The 17,297-nt window shown below is 41.5% G+C and overlaps 1 protein-coding gene across 1 annotated transcript in view; it reads right to left on the bottom strand.

The window, feature by feature from the left end:
• LOC114649865 (interleukin-18 receptor 1-like) overlaps positions 1-17,297 on the bottom strand; it is a 92,389-nt gene that overhangs the window by 28,681 nt on the left and 46,411 nt on the right. Inside the window, exons 3-5 of the mRNA XM_028799227.2 lie at positions 11,824-12,088; positions 6,339-6,513; positions 1,077-1,227 (exon numbers count right to left, since the gene is read on the bottom strand). Coding sequence (XP_028655060.2) covers positions 1,077-1,227; positions 6,339-6,513; positions 11,824-12,088 — 591 coding nt within the window. The remainder of the gene's footprint in view (positions 1-1,076; positions 1,228-6,338; positions 6,514-11,823; positions 12,089-17,297) is intronic.

Here is a 17,297-nt window from a genome sequence, read left to right as displayed (position 1 = left end):
GTTTTGGCCTGGACTTTGGGGGAGTTCGTGGGTTTGTGTGCACTGTGTTATTGTAAACAGTTGTAAATAAACATGTGGCGGTGCTTTTCAACATGTCTGCCTGTCTGTGTCTTTGGCTCGTTCCACAGTATATTTCTCTGAACATTTCCAAAATTTAATCACCCTCAAAATACTCTCCCTGAGACGCAATACACTTGTCCCACTGCTTTTTCCATTGTTCAAAACTGTTCTGAAACTCTTGCAAAGTGATTTTGCTTCTTGACCTCCTCTACATCCTGAAAACGCTTTCCTTTAAGGTCCCTCTTCATTCTTGGAAATAAGAACAAATTGCAGGGTACAAAGTCCAGGGAGTGGAGGGGTTTGTCATCCCATTTTTTCGTGAGAAACTACCCACACACTCAATGCTATCGTGATGCAGAAGCCACTCGTCTGATCGTCTCTGGTCATTTTCTCCACACTGCATCACACAATCGCGTGAGCACTTGAAGGTAAAATCCCTTGCCCTGACTGAGAGCTTCTGCTTTGAAAGCCTCTCGAAGCATTGCGGCAGCTTCTGCTGCTGTTTTCCCCATCAGGAAACAGAACTTGATGCAAACGCGTTACTCTTTCAAGTCTGCCGTCACAAAATTGACAAAGACGGTGACAGAGGGTCAAGAAAAAAAAAAAAAAATGACGACAGGGACCTTACAGGATGCCACTTGGCCAAATGACACAAAGGGCAGTCTAGTACACCCACGTAGCCGGCAAACGTCGGAACTAACGCCCCTCCGGCCTCCAGAAAAAAAATTCTCGTTATTTTTGGGTCCCCCCCCTCGTGTCTAAATGATAGACTTCAATTTTTGATTTTTAACAAATTTGTAAACTTTTCCAAAAATGTGTTTTTACTTTGTCATTATGGGTTATTGAGCAACTCAACCCAATAAAAAGTGTGCAGAAAGTGCCAGCGTCTGAATAAATTCTGAATCCTCTGCAAACTCTTTTTACTAAAGCTGTGCAAGTGAAGCTGACGTTTCAAATCCTGGTATTTCTAGCATGCAAAAATAATAATCCGACAGGAATGCTCATCCATTTCTTACCTTCTACACGTAGCTGCCTGGTTCGAGAGATATTATATCGGACTCCTTCATATTCAAATGAATATCTGCATATATAATTGCCAGCATCTGCTTTTGTAACCTTTTTGAATTCGATATCGGCACCTGAGGAAACCAAGCTGTCCTTACAGTCCTTAACAAAAGAAAACAGAAAGTTAATGAGCAGAATTTCTCATCTCATCTCATTTTCTTATCCGCTTTTCCTGCTGACCTCCCAGAATTCCCTGTCCCCAGCTACAGATTCCAGCTCTTCCTGGGGAATTCCAGGGCGTTCCCAGATCAACCGAGAAATACAATCCCTCCAGCGTGTCCTGGGTCTGCCGCAGGGTCTCTGCTCTGTGGGACGCGTCCGGAGCAGCACCATGAGGAGCCACCTAGTTGCGTCCTTACAACATATCCAAAGCATGTCACACCTTCCTTCCTGACCATCTGTTATACTGGCTTCCCAGCAAGTAAGGGGCCAGGTCCATCCTATAGAAAATTGTATTCTTAAAATTGGTAATTTACATGTTGTGATAAAAGGCGCTATATTGCGCCTGACCCGGCACAGAGTGACCCAGAGGCACATGTAAAATTACAACACAGCTGGAGGGCACGTCTTTCCTGTAATTCCTCCAGCCACAACACAGTCCCAAAAGCACTTGATCTCAACAACACAACTCTCCACCTTGGCACCACCACCACCACCACCACCACCACCACCACCACCACTCCTCCTCCTCCTCGGTAACCTCATCCTCTTCCTCTGGACTCTGGCCCCTGAGTAGTGTCTGCAGGCTCTTTTTGTAGAACCTCCCGGAAGTGTTCCAGGTGGTAATTGGCCCAATTAGGCTGCACTTCCAGGTGTGGCTGCCTTCCAGCCCACAGACTCGTTAAGCCGTGCAGCTCCTCTGGGACCCCAACAGGTCTGAGTCGTGAAGTCCCACCTCTGTGGCCCCGATGTAACCCAGGAGGGCTGCCACCAAGCGTTCCAGGGGACATAGAGTGCAGCCCATGGCTGCTACCCCACATCCAGTGTTGAAGGGGCGTCTCGGCCGGGCATGGGACCCAGCCACCCGTCACAAATGTACTAGAAAAGTATTAAAAGCACATGAGAAAGTAAGCATTGCTTTATACTAAGCACTGAAATGGAAGGATTAAAAAGACTTATGCCAACTGTCAGCTGGGGCTCTTGCCTTGATGATGGAAGGACCAGGAGAGGGAAAATACCTCCCGCTGGACATGAGCGGGCAGCCCCCTTGGTATGCATCGGGACCACAGGATTGGAGCTTGGAAGCTCAACTCTGCTGGGGTCCGTAGCCACCGCCAGGGGGCTCCTGGACAATTAGAGTCTTGGACGGCAGTGTTTCCACCACACTCAGAAGTGCTGCCAGAAGATGATCATCCGGGGACACCTGGAGTATTTCTGGGGAAGCCCATGCAGCACTTCCGCCACACCCAGGAGTGCTGCTGGAAGCTAATGGGAGTGCACCTGGAGTACTTCTGGGTGCACTATAAAAGAGGCCATTCGAGGAGCCGGGGTCGGGCGGTGGAGGACAGAACTTGCGAGAAGTGGAGTGGAGGCGGCAAAAGAAAAGACAGAGGAAGAGAGAGAGAGAGAAAAGGACTGAGCATTACTTGTGGGGGAATTGTGGGTAATTGTATGCTGTGAAAAAGAAAAGACAAGAATTAAAGGCGTGTGCCATAGATAGATAAATAGATAGATAGATAGATAGATAGATAGATAGATAGATAGATAGATAGATAGATAGATAGATAGATAGATAGATAGATAGATAGATAGATATTATATAGTGCCTTTCACATCTATCTAAGACAGACCTATAGATAGATAGATAGAAGGCACTATATTGTAGATAGATAGATAGATAGATAGATAGATAGATAGATAGATAGATAGATAGATAGATAGATAGATAGATAGATAGATAGATAGATAGATAGATAGATAGATAGATAGATAGATAGATAGATAGATAGATAGATAGATAGATAGATAGATAGATACTTTATTAATCCCAATGGGAAATTCACATTCTTCAGCAGCAGCATACTGATACAATAAATAATATTAAATTAAAGAATGATAATAATGCAGGTGAAAAACAGACAATAACTATGTATAATGTTGAATGTTAACGTTTACCCCTTGTGTCCGTGTCGGGGTGGATATTCCACACTACATATTCTTTATTATTTTGTTTGAGCCAGAAAACACCAGTTTTTCATAAGTCAAAGGTCAGACGTGCTACAGAACCAAAGAACAGGCCCCTCGCTTAGAGAAGGGAATGTGAACTCTTTGGTTGTAAATCATTGTAGCGGGAGAGAATAGTCCTTATCAGACAGAGAAGATGGACAGAGCAGGGTCTGACACCCCCTCTGCTGAGAATTGTTGGTGGGATTAATTAGAGGCAGGACTAGAGCAGTGGAATGATAGGAGTCAGATGAGGAAGAATAATGGCTGAAATGTCAAGAATTGTAATAAAAGTCAAAGGTTCCCGTTTGCTGGGGGCTCATTGTTCCACCTGAGTGGAGTCTGAATACGCGTCATGCAATCAAGTTTAATTCTGCCGTCTGTCCCGAGTCTCCGAATGTCTTCACTGGAGCTGAGGGTGCCTGCGCCAGTCTGCTTCAACCATCGCAACAAGCTGAAATGCCAGTCCACCTATTACAGGGTCTCTCTTCTCTTTGGCTTATGCACTGTACTGCATGAATTTCAGCTTTGGTCGTTGAAGAAAAGCAAATAAAACGAACAGATAAAGCAAGAATTGGTTTTTGGTAAATTATTTGCTGAGAAGCAAGGGTGGGTTTCCGTTGCAAATTATGATTTTTGTGAACTGGTCAAGAAAACTCCTACTTGGATTGTAACCCCAGCATCATGTACATCTACAGTCATATGAAAATGTTTGGGAGCCCCTCTTAATTCTTTGGATTTTTGTTTCTCATTGGCTGAACTTCCTCTTAATATCTGACATGCCTTATGGACACAGTAGGATTTCAGCAGTGACATTACGTTTATTGGATTAACAGATAATATGCAATATGCATCATAACAAAATGAGACAGGTGCATAAATGTGGGCACCCCAACAGAGATATGACATCAATACTTAGTTGAGCCTCCTTTTGTCCTCTAGATGCTGTCCTCCTACAGCCTCTGATGAGTGTCTGATTCTGGATGGAGGTATTGTTCACCATTCTTCATACAAAATCTCTCCAGTTCAGTTCAATTTGATGGACAGCCTGCTTCAAATCATCCCATAGATTTTTAATGACATTCAAGTCAGGGGACTGTGACGGCCATTCCAGAACATTGTACTTCTCCCTCTGCATGAATGCCTTTGTAGATTTCTTACTGTGTTTTGGGTCATTGTCTTGTTGGAATATCCAAACCCTGTGTAACTTCAACTTCAACTATACTTCCTTAGAAGGCTGGCATCCTTCAACATCTGCAATAAGATGCTGTAGATGTTCTATCAGACGGTTGTGGCGAGCGCCCTCTTCTACGCGGTGGTGTGCTGGGGAGGCAGCATAAAGAAGAGGGACGCCTCATGCCTGGACAAACTGGTGAGGAAGGCAGGCTCTATTGTAGGCATGGAGCTGGACAGTTTGACATCCATGGCTGAGCAACGGGCGCTGAGCAGACTCCTGTCAATTATGGAGAATCCACTGCAACCACTGAACAGGATCATCTCCAGACAGAGGAGCAGCTTCAGCGACAGACTGCTGTCACCGTCCTGCTCCACTGACAGACTGAGATTGTTCCTCCACCACACTATGCGACTCTTCAATTCCACCGGGTGGCGGTATTGGGTTATGATTTAAACGGTAACATTATACAAAGTTACTGACTGTTATACCTGCCTTGCACTCTCCACCTTGCACTTTTTAACTTTCTTTAATTTAATATTTTTATTATCAGTATGCTGCTGCTGGAGTATAGGAATTTCCCCTTGGGATTAATAAAGTATCTATCTATTATATAGTGCCTTTCATATCTATCTATCTATCTATCTATCTATCTATCTATCTATCTATCTATCTATCTATCTATCTATCTATCTATCTATCTATCTATCTATCTATCTATCTATCTATCTATCTATCTATCTATCTATCTATCTCTGTGACTGATGCTTGAACATTATCCTTAAGAATTTGTTGATATTGAGTTGAATTCATCCGACCCTCGACTTTAACAAGAGCCCCAGTCCCTGAACTGGCCACACAGCCCCACAGCATGATGGAACCTCCACCAAATTTGACAGTAGGTAGCAGGTGTTTTTCTTGGAATGCAGTGTTCTTCTTCCACCATGCGAAGCGCTTTTTGTTTTGACCAAATAACTCCATTTTTGTCTCATCAGTCCAAAGCACTTTGTTCCAAAATGAATCTGGCTTGTCTAAATGAGCATTGGCATACAACAAGCGACTCTGTTTGTATCGTGAGTGCAGAAAGGGCTTCTTTCTCATCACCCTGCCATACAGATGTTCTTTGTGCAAATTGCGATGAATTGTAGAACGATGTACAGATACACCATCTGCAGCAAGATGTTCTTGCAGGTCTTTGGAGGTGATCTGTGGGTTGTCTGTCACCATTCTCACAATCCTGCTCATATGCCACTCCTGTATTTTTCTCGGCCTGCCAGACCTGCTGGGTTTAACAGCCACTGTGCCTGTGGCCTTCCATTTCCTGATTCCATTCCTTACAGTTGCAGAAACTGACAGTTTAAACCTCTGAGATGGCTTTTTGTAGCCTTCCCCTAAACCAGGAGACTCAACAATCTTTGTGTTCAGATCTTGTGAGAGTTGCTTTGAGGATCCCATGCTGTCACTCTTCAGAGGAGAGTCAAAGGAAAGGAAGCCCAACTTGTAATTGACCACCTTAAATACCTTTATATCTCATGATGGGACACACCGGTCTATGAAGTTCAAGGCTTACCGAGCTCATCAACCAACCAATCAGCATTGAGCAGTGACAGGCATTCAAATCAGCACAATGACAAGGGGACCCACATTTGTGCACAGCCAGTTTTTCACATTTGATTTAATTTCACATAACTAAATACTGCGTCACTAAAAATCTTTGTTCGGAAAACACCGCAGTACTCCTAGGAAATGAAAGCCATACCACTGTTATCTTTACTGTTGAAAGGAGAGTCAATTATTATGCAGGCTGAGAGGGAGTCACAAACATTTTCATATGACTGTATTAACACTTCTGGTACACAAGTCATCGAGTCGTTACCTTTTGCCATGATATGTCTGGAGAGGTCCATGGAAACTCGCAGAGATCTGGGCAGGACAATTTTTGGTATATCCCAGTATTTGTATTGACCCGATATACAGAGCTTTCGTTAAAGCATTTTCCTTTGTAAACATTCAGGAGAAAACTTTTCACTCCAACAATATCGGTGCCATTGCTGTAATAAAACAAAACAAGTGTTAAAGCACGTTCAACTTTCTTTTAGTTTAGTAGTCTTTATAAGACAGACTGGCATTATCCACTTTGCCAGGCTGGAACCCAAGTCCTGGCTTAGCAAGCCACTGCCAGACACGTTTACTGCCAGCTACAAAGTCTTAGTCTTCATGGTGGAACCCCTCGCCAGAATGCAGCTTTACGCTTTATCTGACAAGATGTTCGATACCAGACCTTATAACATCGACAGGGACGTCTCCTGGAGCTATAAGTTGGGCGCCCAAGTTCGGAACAAAGGACCATAAATTGAGGATGAGCAACACTGATGGATGGAATTTTGCACCATTGGTCAATGTGTACCCAAAAAGCCAATGGCAATGCCTTCCTTTAACTCTTTCATGGTGGATGTTGACTTTTGTTGAAATTCAGGGGTAGAGGATGGTAATCAGGCGTAAACTATGACAAAACTCACCCCTGACATTTTAGTTTGACTCTCTTTGCAAGAAGGAAGGTGAGCTTTGTTGGTATGACCTCGATTCCCTGTGCATATATGAGTAATAGTGAAGAGCAAACTACCTACATGGCATCGACATCCGGCAAAAGACCAACGCGAACGTGCAACACAAAATACACCGTGGACGACGTTTTGTGTATTGTCGTTGAATCGGACTCTGACTTTTCATACTCGAGCGATCTGGAGATGGAGATTGAAATTGAGGTACCAGGCCTCCAGATGATCGTGGTGCTGAACACGTTCATGTAGCCGATGCGCCTACAGCAACGTTTCGCTTGCGATGACAAGAGGTACAAACCAGATTGCGTCACACTGCGACTGCCACCATTGCCCACCTGTGGCATGAAGACAGTCAGGCAGCCACCCCACCATGCATTCCTGCAGGCCATTGAGCCACCCCCACACTTTGCTGCCAGAGACGCCGTAAAGAGTGCCGACAAGCAGCCGCAGTATGCAGCAACAGACGTTTTATGTTGATCTATGTGTGAAACCATTGCTTTGTGTGCTTTTTGGAAAAAAAATATTCAGCCCTCAACTAATATACAGACCCTAACTAATCGATCCTCTCATAGCTGATAAAGTGTGGATGCGACCCTTTACTCCAAAAGGCAACTGTGCTCCACTGGAAGGGTGGAATACTTGTCTGGATTGGAGATCGATGAGCGGGAGACCCGACGTAAAAACACGTGTTCGCCTTGATAATAACGAGAGTTGAATGATTACCCGCTGGCATACCTTTACTACCTCTTCCATCGAAGAGAAGCTGCAGTACCACCTGCAACTGGAATGTGCGACCAAAGGCGAAGAAGGGGGCAAGCTCCTGAAGAAAGAAAGAAAGAAAGAAAGAAAGAAAGAAAGAAAGAAAGAAAGAAAGAAAGAAAGAAAGAAAGAAAGAAAGAAAGAAAGAAAGAAAGAAAGAAAGAAAGAAAGAAAGAAGATTCTTCCTGGGTCTGGAGAAAGGAACAAAGCAGGAGAGAAGGAAAATAGTAACTCATCAAAGTCTAAGGGGGTCTCAGGTTCACAATATGGCCGAACTGAAAGTGACAGGAATGGATCAGCCAGGACCTCACAATGCAACATCCGCTCGGACCAACAGTGCATGTGAGGGAAAACCGACAAGAGAAGAGGGCAATGAGAACTTGCCGATCTCAGGCACAATATCGGAACTGAGCACGGCCTCTTTATCCCTGCTGTCAACCACCATCAGTCTCCCCTATGAGTCAATAGCATCAGCTACGACGGGATACGAAACTCTACCTTTGGGGCACAGAGAAGATGGAAATGAAGTCGAGCTGTCTGAGCTGAAGGTATTGATAATTGATATAAAGACGAATACAGTAATCCCTCCTCCATCGCGGGGGTTGCGTTCCAGACCCCCCCGCGAAAGGTGAAAATCCGCGAATTAGAAACCATATGTTTATATGGTTATTTTTATATTGTCATGCTTGGGTCACAGATTTGCGCAGAAACACAGGAGGTTGTAGAGAGACAGGAACGTTATTCAAACACTGCAAACAAACATTTGTCTCTTTTTCAAAAGTTTAAACTGTGCTCCATGACAAGACAGAGATGACAGTTCTGTCTCACAATTAAAAGAATGCAAACATATCTTCCTCTTCAAAGGAGTGCGCATCAGGAGCAGAGAATGTCAGAGAGATAGAGAAAAGCAAACAAATCAATAGGGCTGTTTGGCTTTTAAGTATGTGAAGCACCGCCGGACAAAGTAGCTGCAAGGAAGGGAGCAAGCATTTTTCAGCATTTTTTAGAGGAGCGTCCGTATCCTCTAGGCCAGTGTGCGAACAGCCCCTCTGCTCACAGCCCCTCCGTCAGGAGCAGAGAATGTCAGAGCAAGAGAGAGAGAGAGAGACAGAGAGGAAAGCAAAGAATTAAAAATCAATACGTGCGGTTTGATCTTTTAAGTATGCGAAGCACCGTGCAGGAAGCATATCGCATGATAAAGCAGCCATATGTAAGCCCAGCAAAGAAGGGAGCACTGTGAAGGTAATCTTTCAGCGTTTTTTGAGGAGCAGCCGTGTCCTCTAGGGGTGCAAACAGCCCTAATGCTCACAATATATTTGAGGAGTTTTATTTAATACATAATATGCGCTGTGGTTGGGTAGCTTCTCAGCCATCTGCCAATAGCGTCCCTTGTATGAAATCAACTGGGCAAACAAACTGAGGAAGCATGTACCAGAAATTAAAAGACCCATTGTCCACAGAAATCCGCGAACCAGCAAAAAATCCGCGATATATATTTAAATATGCTTACATATAAAATCCGCAATAGAGTGAAGCCATGAAAGGCGAAGCGCGATATAGCGAGGGATTACTGTATAGGGCGAACACACAACTGCATCCGGATATAAAAGAACAAAAGGTAACTTTGATGTGAAGCAAAAAGAAAATTTAACAAATAGCAATGGAAAAATACAATATGACCAGGAAAGGAACAAAGCATCGGTCACCACAAACCATAAGCACTACCTTCATTCTGAGAACTATTCATTGCAATTTATTAGACTGGACAAAGCCAGCTATTGAATTATGGGTGGAGTACTTGTCTGGAGTGGAGTTAGATGAGGTTGCCATTAGTCCAGACTTGCTGAGGAGGGCACGAGGAAGAGGTAGCGAGAGACCCGATGTAAAAATATGTGTTAGCATTGATAATGAAAAGAGCTGACTGATCACCAACTGACCCAGCAGGCATAACTTTACTACCTCTTCCCTCAAAGAGAAACTGCAGTACCACCTGCAACCAGAATGTGTGCCCAGAAGAAAGAAAGAAAGAAAGAAAGAAAGAAAGAAAGAAAGAAAGAAAGAAAGAAAGAAAGAAAGAAAGAAAGAAAGAAAGAAAGAAAGAAAGAAAGAAAGAAAGAAAGAAAATTCTCGCTGGGTCTGGAGAAAGGAACAAAGCAGGAGAGAAGGAAAAGGCAACTCATCAAAGTCTAAGCGGGTCTCAGGTTCACAATATGGCCGCCACAGACTGAGCTGGAAGAGACAGGAATTGATGCGGCATCTGCTTGGGCCGACAGTGCATGTAGGAGAAAACTGACAAGAAAAGAGGGTAATGAGGACTCGCCGATTTTGAACATTTTAACTGAGCATGGCATCTTTATCCCCACTGTCAACCACCATCAGTCACCCCTGTGAGTCAACAGCATCAGCTACGACGGGATATGAAACTCTGCCTTTGGTGCACGGAGAAGATGGAAATGAAGTCTGACTCAGCATAAGGTGGACCTTCCAAATACAATCAAATGAAACCCCAGGGAGATGATCTCCACTGAACTAATGGTTGGACTTGTAAAACCAGCGTGATGCACCGGTCATAATAAAGAGGGTAAATACTTATTATTGATTATTTTCATCATTTTCCATTACTTATCCCAGACTGGGTCATTGGGACAACAGTCTTAGCAGTGAGGTCCATATGTCCCTTTTTCCCCAGCCACACTTGCCAACTTATGCTGTGGGATCTCAAGGAGTTCTCAGGTCATCTTGGAGATAAAACCCTCTCAGCAAATTCTGGGGACTTCTCTGGGGTCTCCTCCTAGCCAGGCGCACCCATAAAAGCTCCACAGGGAGGCGTCCAGCATGCCTGGACCACCTCAATTGGCTCCTTTTGATGTGGAAGGTCCGTGACTGGGCTACTCATCCTATCTTTAATAATTGATTATTTTGCCTTTTTTATTTTCTTGTTTATGAAGTTTAGGGAAAGTATTGTAATCGTTCAAAGATTCGATGACAAGATTTTGATGAATCTCGACGTTTTAGACCTCCCTGAGTTTTCTTGTATATGAAGTATAGGGAAAGTATTATAATCATCCAAAAATTCGACCATGAGATTTAGATGAATCTCCATGTTTTAGATCTCCCTGAGTCCGATTTACTTTCTCATAGGGCAAGTATTGTAATTGTACAAAAGTTTGATTTCGAGATTTTGTTGATTCTTCATGTTTTAGACTTCTTTGAGTCCAGAAATACCATTTTTGGAATTATTTCTGTTTTTGTGTGTGTGTGTGTGTGTGTATGTAAACACGATAACTTGAATTTGCTTTCACTTCGGTCAACCAAATTTTGCATATAAGTATTCGGTACAAAGTGTAGATTTCTAAAAGCTTTTGGGCTATTTCCACTGAACGGAAGTGGTACTTTACCTTTTATTCATGCAGCTGCAGAGTCTGATTTATTCAACTATATTTTTATAATAATTGTTCAATATATTATTAATTTGATTTGATTGTTGGGGATAGTTCTTTAATGTACATAATATATAAATATATCATTGTCTTGCTGTTTACTCCTCAGATATCCATCTCTGTATCTGAGTATACGAGAAAGTCGAGGGGAGACCACTCCTGATCTTTTTACATGTAAATAATTTAAACCACTTTGCGCAGGTCTGTTTTTACTTTATCATTAAAGAAGTTTAATTCTGTTAATTGATTTTTTTAACTGATGAATTCAATTCATCAAATTTAATCCACTTTGATTTCAGTGTTGTATGACAATTAACTGTGAGCATGTCCAGGGGGGTGAAGAGTTTTATAAGCACCACAGTTAAAGAAAAAATAAACTTAATGGACACCTTCAGCTTCATTCTGATTATGCTCAGGCAGCCACACTGTAATAAATTGCAATCAACAGATACTTGAATGTAAAAAGCAACCAACTTTACTATCTGGGGCAAGATGACACACAACTAGATGCTGTAGTGTTAAATCATGTAGCGTATTTCAGAAGGCAGATCCACAAAAGTGTTTGGGATTTTCTAGGATGGAAACAAAAATCATCACTTACTGTATAGTGCAATTATAGGAGCCTCCGGAATCTTCTAATGCTACGTTAGCAATCAGTAGGTATAAACCCTTCTTCTTTACGTTGGACAAATTAGTGAATTGGTGTTCCTTCCCCCTCGACGGGTCAAATCTCCAGGTGACTGTAAGCCCATAACTTTCAAAATTTGTGTCATTTAAAAACGGAAAATTCTCTGGTTGGCATCTGAGTACAGCGGATTCTCCTTCCAGTGCATTCACAGAAGATTTGTGACAGTCTGAAGTGTCTCCTAAAAAACAAATACAGTATTTTTATGTTAAATATAATAAGAAAATATAAATTATGTTACAGCCTTATTCCAAAATGGATTAAAATTTATTTTTTTCCTCAGAATTCTACACACAACACCCCATAATGACAACGTGAAAAAAGTTTACTTGAGATTTTTGCAAATTTATTAAAAATAAAACAATTGAGAAATCCCATGTACATAAGTATTCACAGCCTTTGCCGTGAAGCTCCAAATTGAGCTCAGGTGCCTCCTGTTTCCCCTGATCATCCTTGAGATGTTTCTGCAGCTTCATTGGAGTCCACCTGTGGTGAATTCAGTTGACTGGACATGATTTGGAAAGGCACACACCTGTCTATAGAAGGTCCCACAGTTGACAGTTCATGTCAGAGCACAAACCAAGCATGAAGTCAAAGGAATTGTCTGTAGACCTCTGAGACACAAATCTGGGGAAGGTTACAGAAAAATTTCTGCTGCTTTGAAGGTCCCAATGAGCACAGTGGCTCCATCATCCATAAGTGGAAGAAGTTTGAAACCACCAGGACTCTTCCTAGAGCTGGCTGGCCATCTAAACTGAGCGATCTGGGGAGAAGGGCCTTAGTCAGGGAGGTGACCAAGAACCTGATGGTCACTCTGTCAGAGCTCCAGAGGTCCTCTGTGGAGACAGGAGAACCTTCCAGAAGGACAAGCATCTCTGCAGCAATCCACCAATCAGGCCTGTATGGTAGAGTGGCCAGACGGAAGCCACTCCTTAGTAAAAGGCACATGGCAGCCCGCCCTGGAGTTTGCCAAAAGGCACCTGAAGGACTCTCAGACCATGAGAAAGAAAATTCTCTGGTCTGATGAGACAAAGATTGAACTCTTTGGTGTGAATGCCAGGCGTCACGTTTGGAGGAAACCAGGCACCGCTCATCAGCAGGCCAATACCATCCCTACAGTGAAGCATGGTGGTGGCAACATCATGCTGTGGGGATGTTTTTCAGCGGCAGGGACTGGGAGACTAGTCAGGATAAAGGGAAAGATGACTGCAGCAATGTACAGATACATCCTGGATGAAAACCTGCTCCAGAGTGCTCTTGACCTCAGACTGGGGCGACGGTTCATCTTTTAGCAGGACAACGACCCTAAGCACACAGCCAAGATATCAAAGGAGTGGCTTCAGGACAACTCTGTGAATGTCCTTGAGTGGCCCAGCCAGAGCCCAGACTTGAATCCGATTGAACATCTCTGGAGAGATCTTAAAATGGCTGTGCACCGACGCTTCCCATCCAACCTGATGGAGCTTGAGAGGTGCTGCAAAGAGGAATGGGCCAAACTGGCCAAGGATAGGTGTGCCAAGCTTGTGGCATCATATTCAACAAGACTTGAGGCTGGAATTGCTGCCAAAGGTGCATCAACAAAGTATTGAGCAAAGGCTGTGAATACTTATGGACATGGGATTTCTCAGTTTTTTTATTTTAAATAAATTTGCAAAAACCTCAAGTAAACTTTTTTCACGTTGTCATTATGGGGTGTTGTGTGTAGAATTCTGAGGAAAAAAATGAATTTAATCCATTTTGGAATAAGGCTGTAACATAACAAAATGTGGAAAAAGTGAGGCGCTGGGAATACTTTCTGGATGCACTGTATATATAATATAAAAAAATCTCGGGTCGAGACATGATCATCTCGGAGAGACACTTTGAAGTTCCGCGAGAGAAGAAAGTGAGACAAAAGGACAGCTGCTGTACAGGCTTTAAAATGATCGACGTGCAGAGCGACATGTACCAGCTAGCAGCAAGCCAGCAGATGATCTGTCCAGCATCTCCTTAGCGTGTGTTCACCCCCCCGCCCCCCCCCCCCTTTCACAAAGCAAGCAGCAGACACACGAAGTGGCCCCTATGGCCCTCTAAGTCAATAGCTTAGAGTCCACTCCACTCCACTCCTAAATCCTTCACATAAGGTGGACTTTTGATTTTCCGACCGCCCATTGTGTATTCAAACCTAACATTTTTACTTCCTATGTGTAATTCTTTACATTTACTGACATTAAATTTCATCTGCCACAAATCTGCCCAAGCCTGTCTGCTGTCCAAGTCCTTCTCTAATGATATAAATGGATTCCAAATTATCTGCTAATCCACCTATCTTGGTATCATCTGCAAACTTAACCAGCTTGTTCTTTATATTCCTATCTAAATCATTTATAGATATTAAAGAGAGCAGTGGCCCCAGCACTGCCCCCTACTGGTCACCACTCTTAACATCACCCAGTTCTTATGAGGTTCCTCACACCATCACCCTCTGCTTCCTGTGTCTGAGCCAATTCTGCACCCACCTAAAAACATCACCCTGAACTGCCACTTTTTTTAATTTGTTGCCCAACCTCTCACGTGGCACCTTATCAAATGCTTTCTGAAAGTCCACATCAACAATATCATCTGCTCCTCTCTGGTCATATCCTTTTGTTGCCTCGTCGTAGACTTCCTGCATGTTAGCAAAACACGACCTCCCTCTTCTGACCCCATGCTGACTGTCCTGTCCTTGCCAGGTGTTGCTCAATCTTAATTAATAACAAGAAATCAGCGCCTACTTAAACAACTGGCTGGAGTGAAATTGGTTGGAGTTTGAGGTCCTGACTTAGTTGGTCTTCTGTTGGCTCACTCACTTCACATGTCATTTCTATTTGGGTACCATTTAAGGAAGGAAATGAAGCAAATCTGAGGAACTATGAAGAAAATGAGAGGAACAAATCTTAAAAAACAAGTCCATTAAAATGAATTCAAAAGAAGTGAATTAGCAGCAAAGACAGGTCACTAATTAAGAAAAAGATTAGAATGAAAACCTGCAGCCACTGGGGCCCTCCAGGACTGGAGTTGGGGACCCCTGCTATATACTATATACTATATATACTTCATTTATTTATATATATTTATATATATATATATATATATATATTTATATATATTTATATATATATATATATATATATATATATATATATATATATATATATATATTGTCACGCACAAGCGCATGGGGAGTAGTTTAAGGACCCGGGCCGCATCACGACAGGTCATGCTGAGGGACAACAATGGCGCACTAACCTTTCTCTTCTTGTTTTCTCTGCCAGAACGAAGAATCGCCGCCGTAACAACGCCCAGACAAAACAAAAAACCGGCATACTTCCATGTTCCCTTCTACCCTCCAGTTCCGCTATGATGACGTCAATCACCCATCCTGCATCACAGATTTCCCAGCATTCCACCTTCTAATTTCCGGTCCCCCTGTATAAATTGTCCCCCATTCCCTTCATATGATGTCTTATGTTGACCTTGATTTTCTGTATAGTGGAGATGTTACTCTTGTTTTGTTTACAGTATACGGGGCTAAAACCCCAAAACTTTATGCTGTGTCATTTGCCTTCTTCATATATATACACTGTTTTCAGCAAGTGATACATTCGTGGGCATGTAATCTTTTAAAATTGTTGTCATAATTGAGACAATATAAGAATACAAGAGAAGGAAATGATATTAGAACATTACAAATATTTAGACGAGAACAGGCAATTCAGCCTGACAAAGCTCACCAGTCATATCCAATTAATTCCTCCAAAATAACAACCAGCCGCGTTTTGAAGGTCCCTAAAGTCTTACTGGGCAGCACACTCCTTTCCACATATTTAAAATTCCTCCCTAATATTAATTCAAGTGAAGAAGCCCATTGCTTTAGTGGGGTCTTCAACAATCACGTGTCCATTTCCAAAAGGAGTTGGGGGCACAGTCCCAGGCATTTACAGCAGGGGCGTCAATGAGCGGAGTGCTCTTTAATGCTCTTAACTTACTGACATTACATCTCCTTGCATGAAGACATAGCCTGTTAGGCCAAATCAACTATTAAATAACCATTGCTAATATGGAAAATAAAAAGTTATATATTAGCAGAAGTAGATATTAAACTTAGTATGAACTTTTATAAGCATTAAAACTTAGTGTGAGGCACTATATAATAGATAGATAGATAGATAGATAGATAGATAGATAGATAGATAGATAGATAGATAGATAGATAGATAGATAGATAGATAGATAGATATGAAAGGCACTATATAATAGATAGATAGATATATGAAAGGCACTATATAATAGATAGATAGATATATGAAAGGCACTATATAATAGATAGATAGATATGACAGGCACTATATAATAGATAGATAGATATGAAAGGCACTATATAATAGATAGATAGATAGATAGATAGATAGATAGATAGATAGATAGATAGATAGATAGATAGATAGATAGATAGATACTATATAATAGATAGATAGATATGAAAGGCACTATATAATAGATAGATAGATAGATAGATAGATAGATAGATAGATAGATAGATAGATAGATAGATAGATAGATAGATAGATAGATAGATAGATAGATAGATAGATAGATAGATATATGAAAGGCACTATATAATAGATAGATAGATATGAAAGGCAGTATATAATAGATAGATAGATAGATAGATAGATAGATAGATAGATAGATAGATAGATAGATAGATAGATAGATATGAAAGGCACTATATAATAGATAGATAGATATGAAAGGCACTATATAATAGATAGATAGATAGATAGATAGATAGATAGATAGATAGATAGATAGATAGATAGATATGAAAGGCACTATATAATAGATAGATAGATATGAAAGGCACTATATAATAGATAGATAGATAGATAGATAGATAGATAGATAGATAGATAGATAGATAGATAGATAGATATATGAAAGGCACTATATAATAGATAGATAGATATGAAAGGCAGTATATAATAGATAGATAGATAGATAGATAGATAGATAGATAGATAGATAGATAGATATGAAAGGCACTATATAATAGATAGATAGATATGAAAGGCACTATATAATAGATAGATAGATAGATAGATAGATAGATAGATAGATAGATAGATAGATAGATAGATATGAAAGGCACTATATAATAGATAGATAGATATGAAAGGCACTATATAATAGATAGATAGATAGATAGATAGATAGATAGATAGATAGATAGATAGATAGATAGATAGATATGAAAGGCACTATATAATAGATAGATAGATAGATAGATAGATAGATAGATAGATAGATAGATAGATAGATAGATAGATATGAAAGGCACTATATAATAGATAGATAGATAGATAGATAGA

Source organism: Erpetoichthys calabaricus, chromosome 4 (assembly GCF_900747795.2).
Source record: "Erpetoichthys calabaricus chromosome 4, fErpCal1.3, whole genome shotgun sequence".
NCBI classification, from domain to species: domain Eukaryota; kingdom Metazoa; phylum Chordata; class Cladistia; order Polypteriformes; family Polypteridae; genus Erpetoichthys; species Erpetoichthys calabaricus.
Note: the sequence above shows the minus strand (reverse complement) of the source record. Positions and strands in the feature narration are given on the sequence as shown.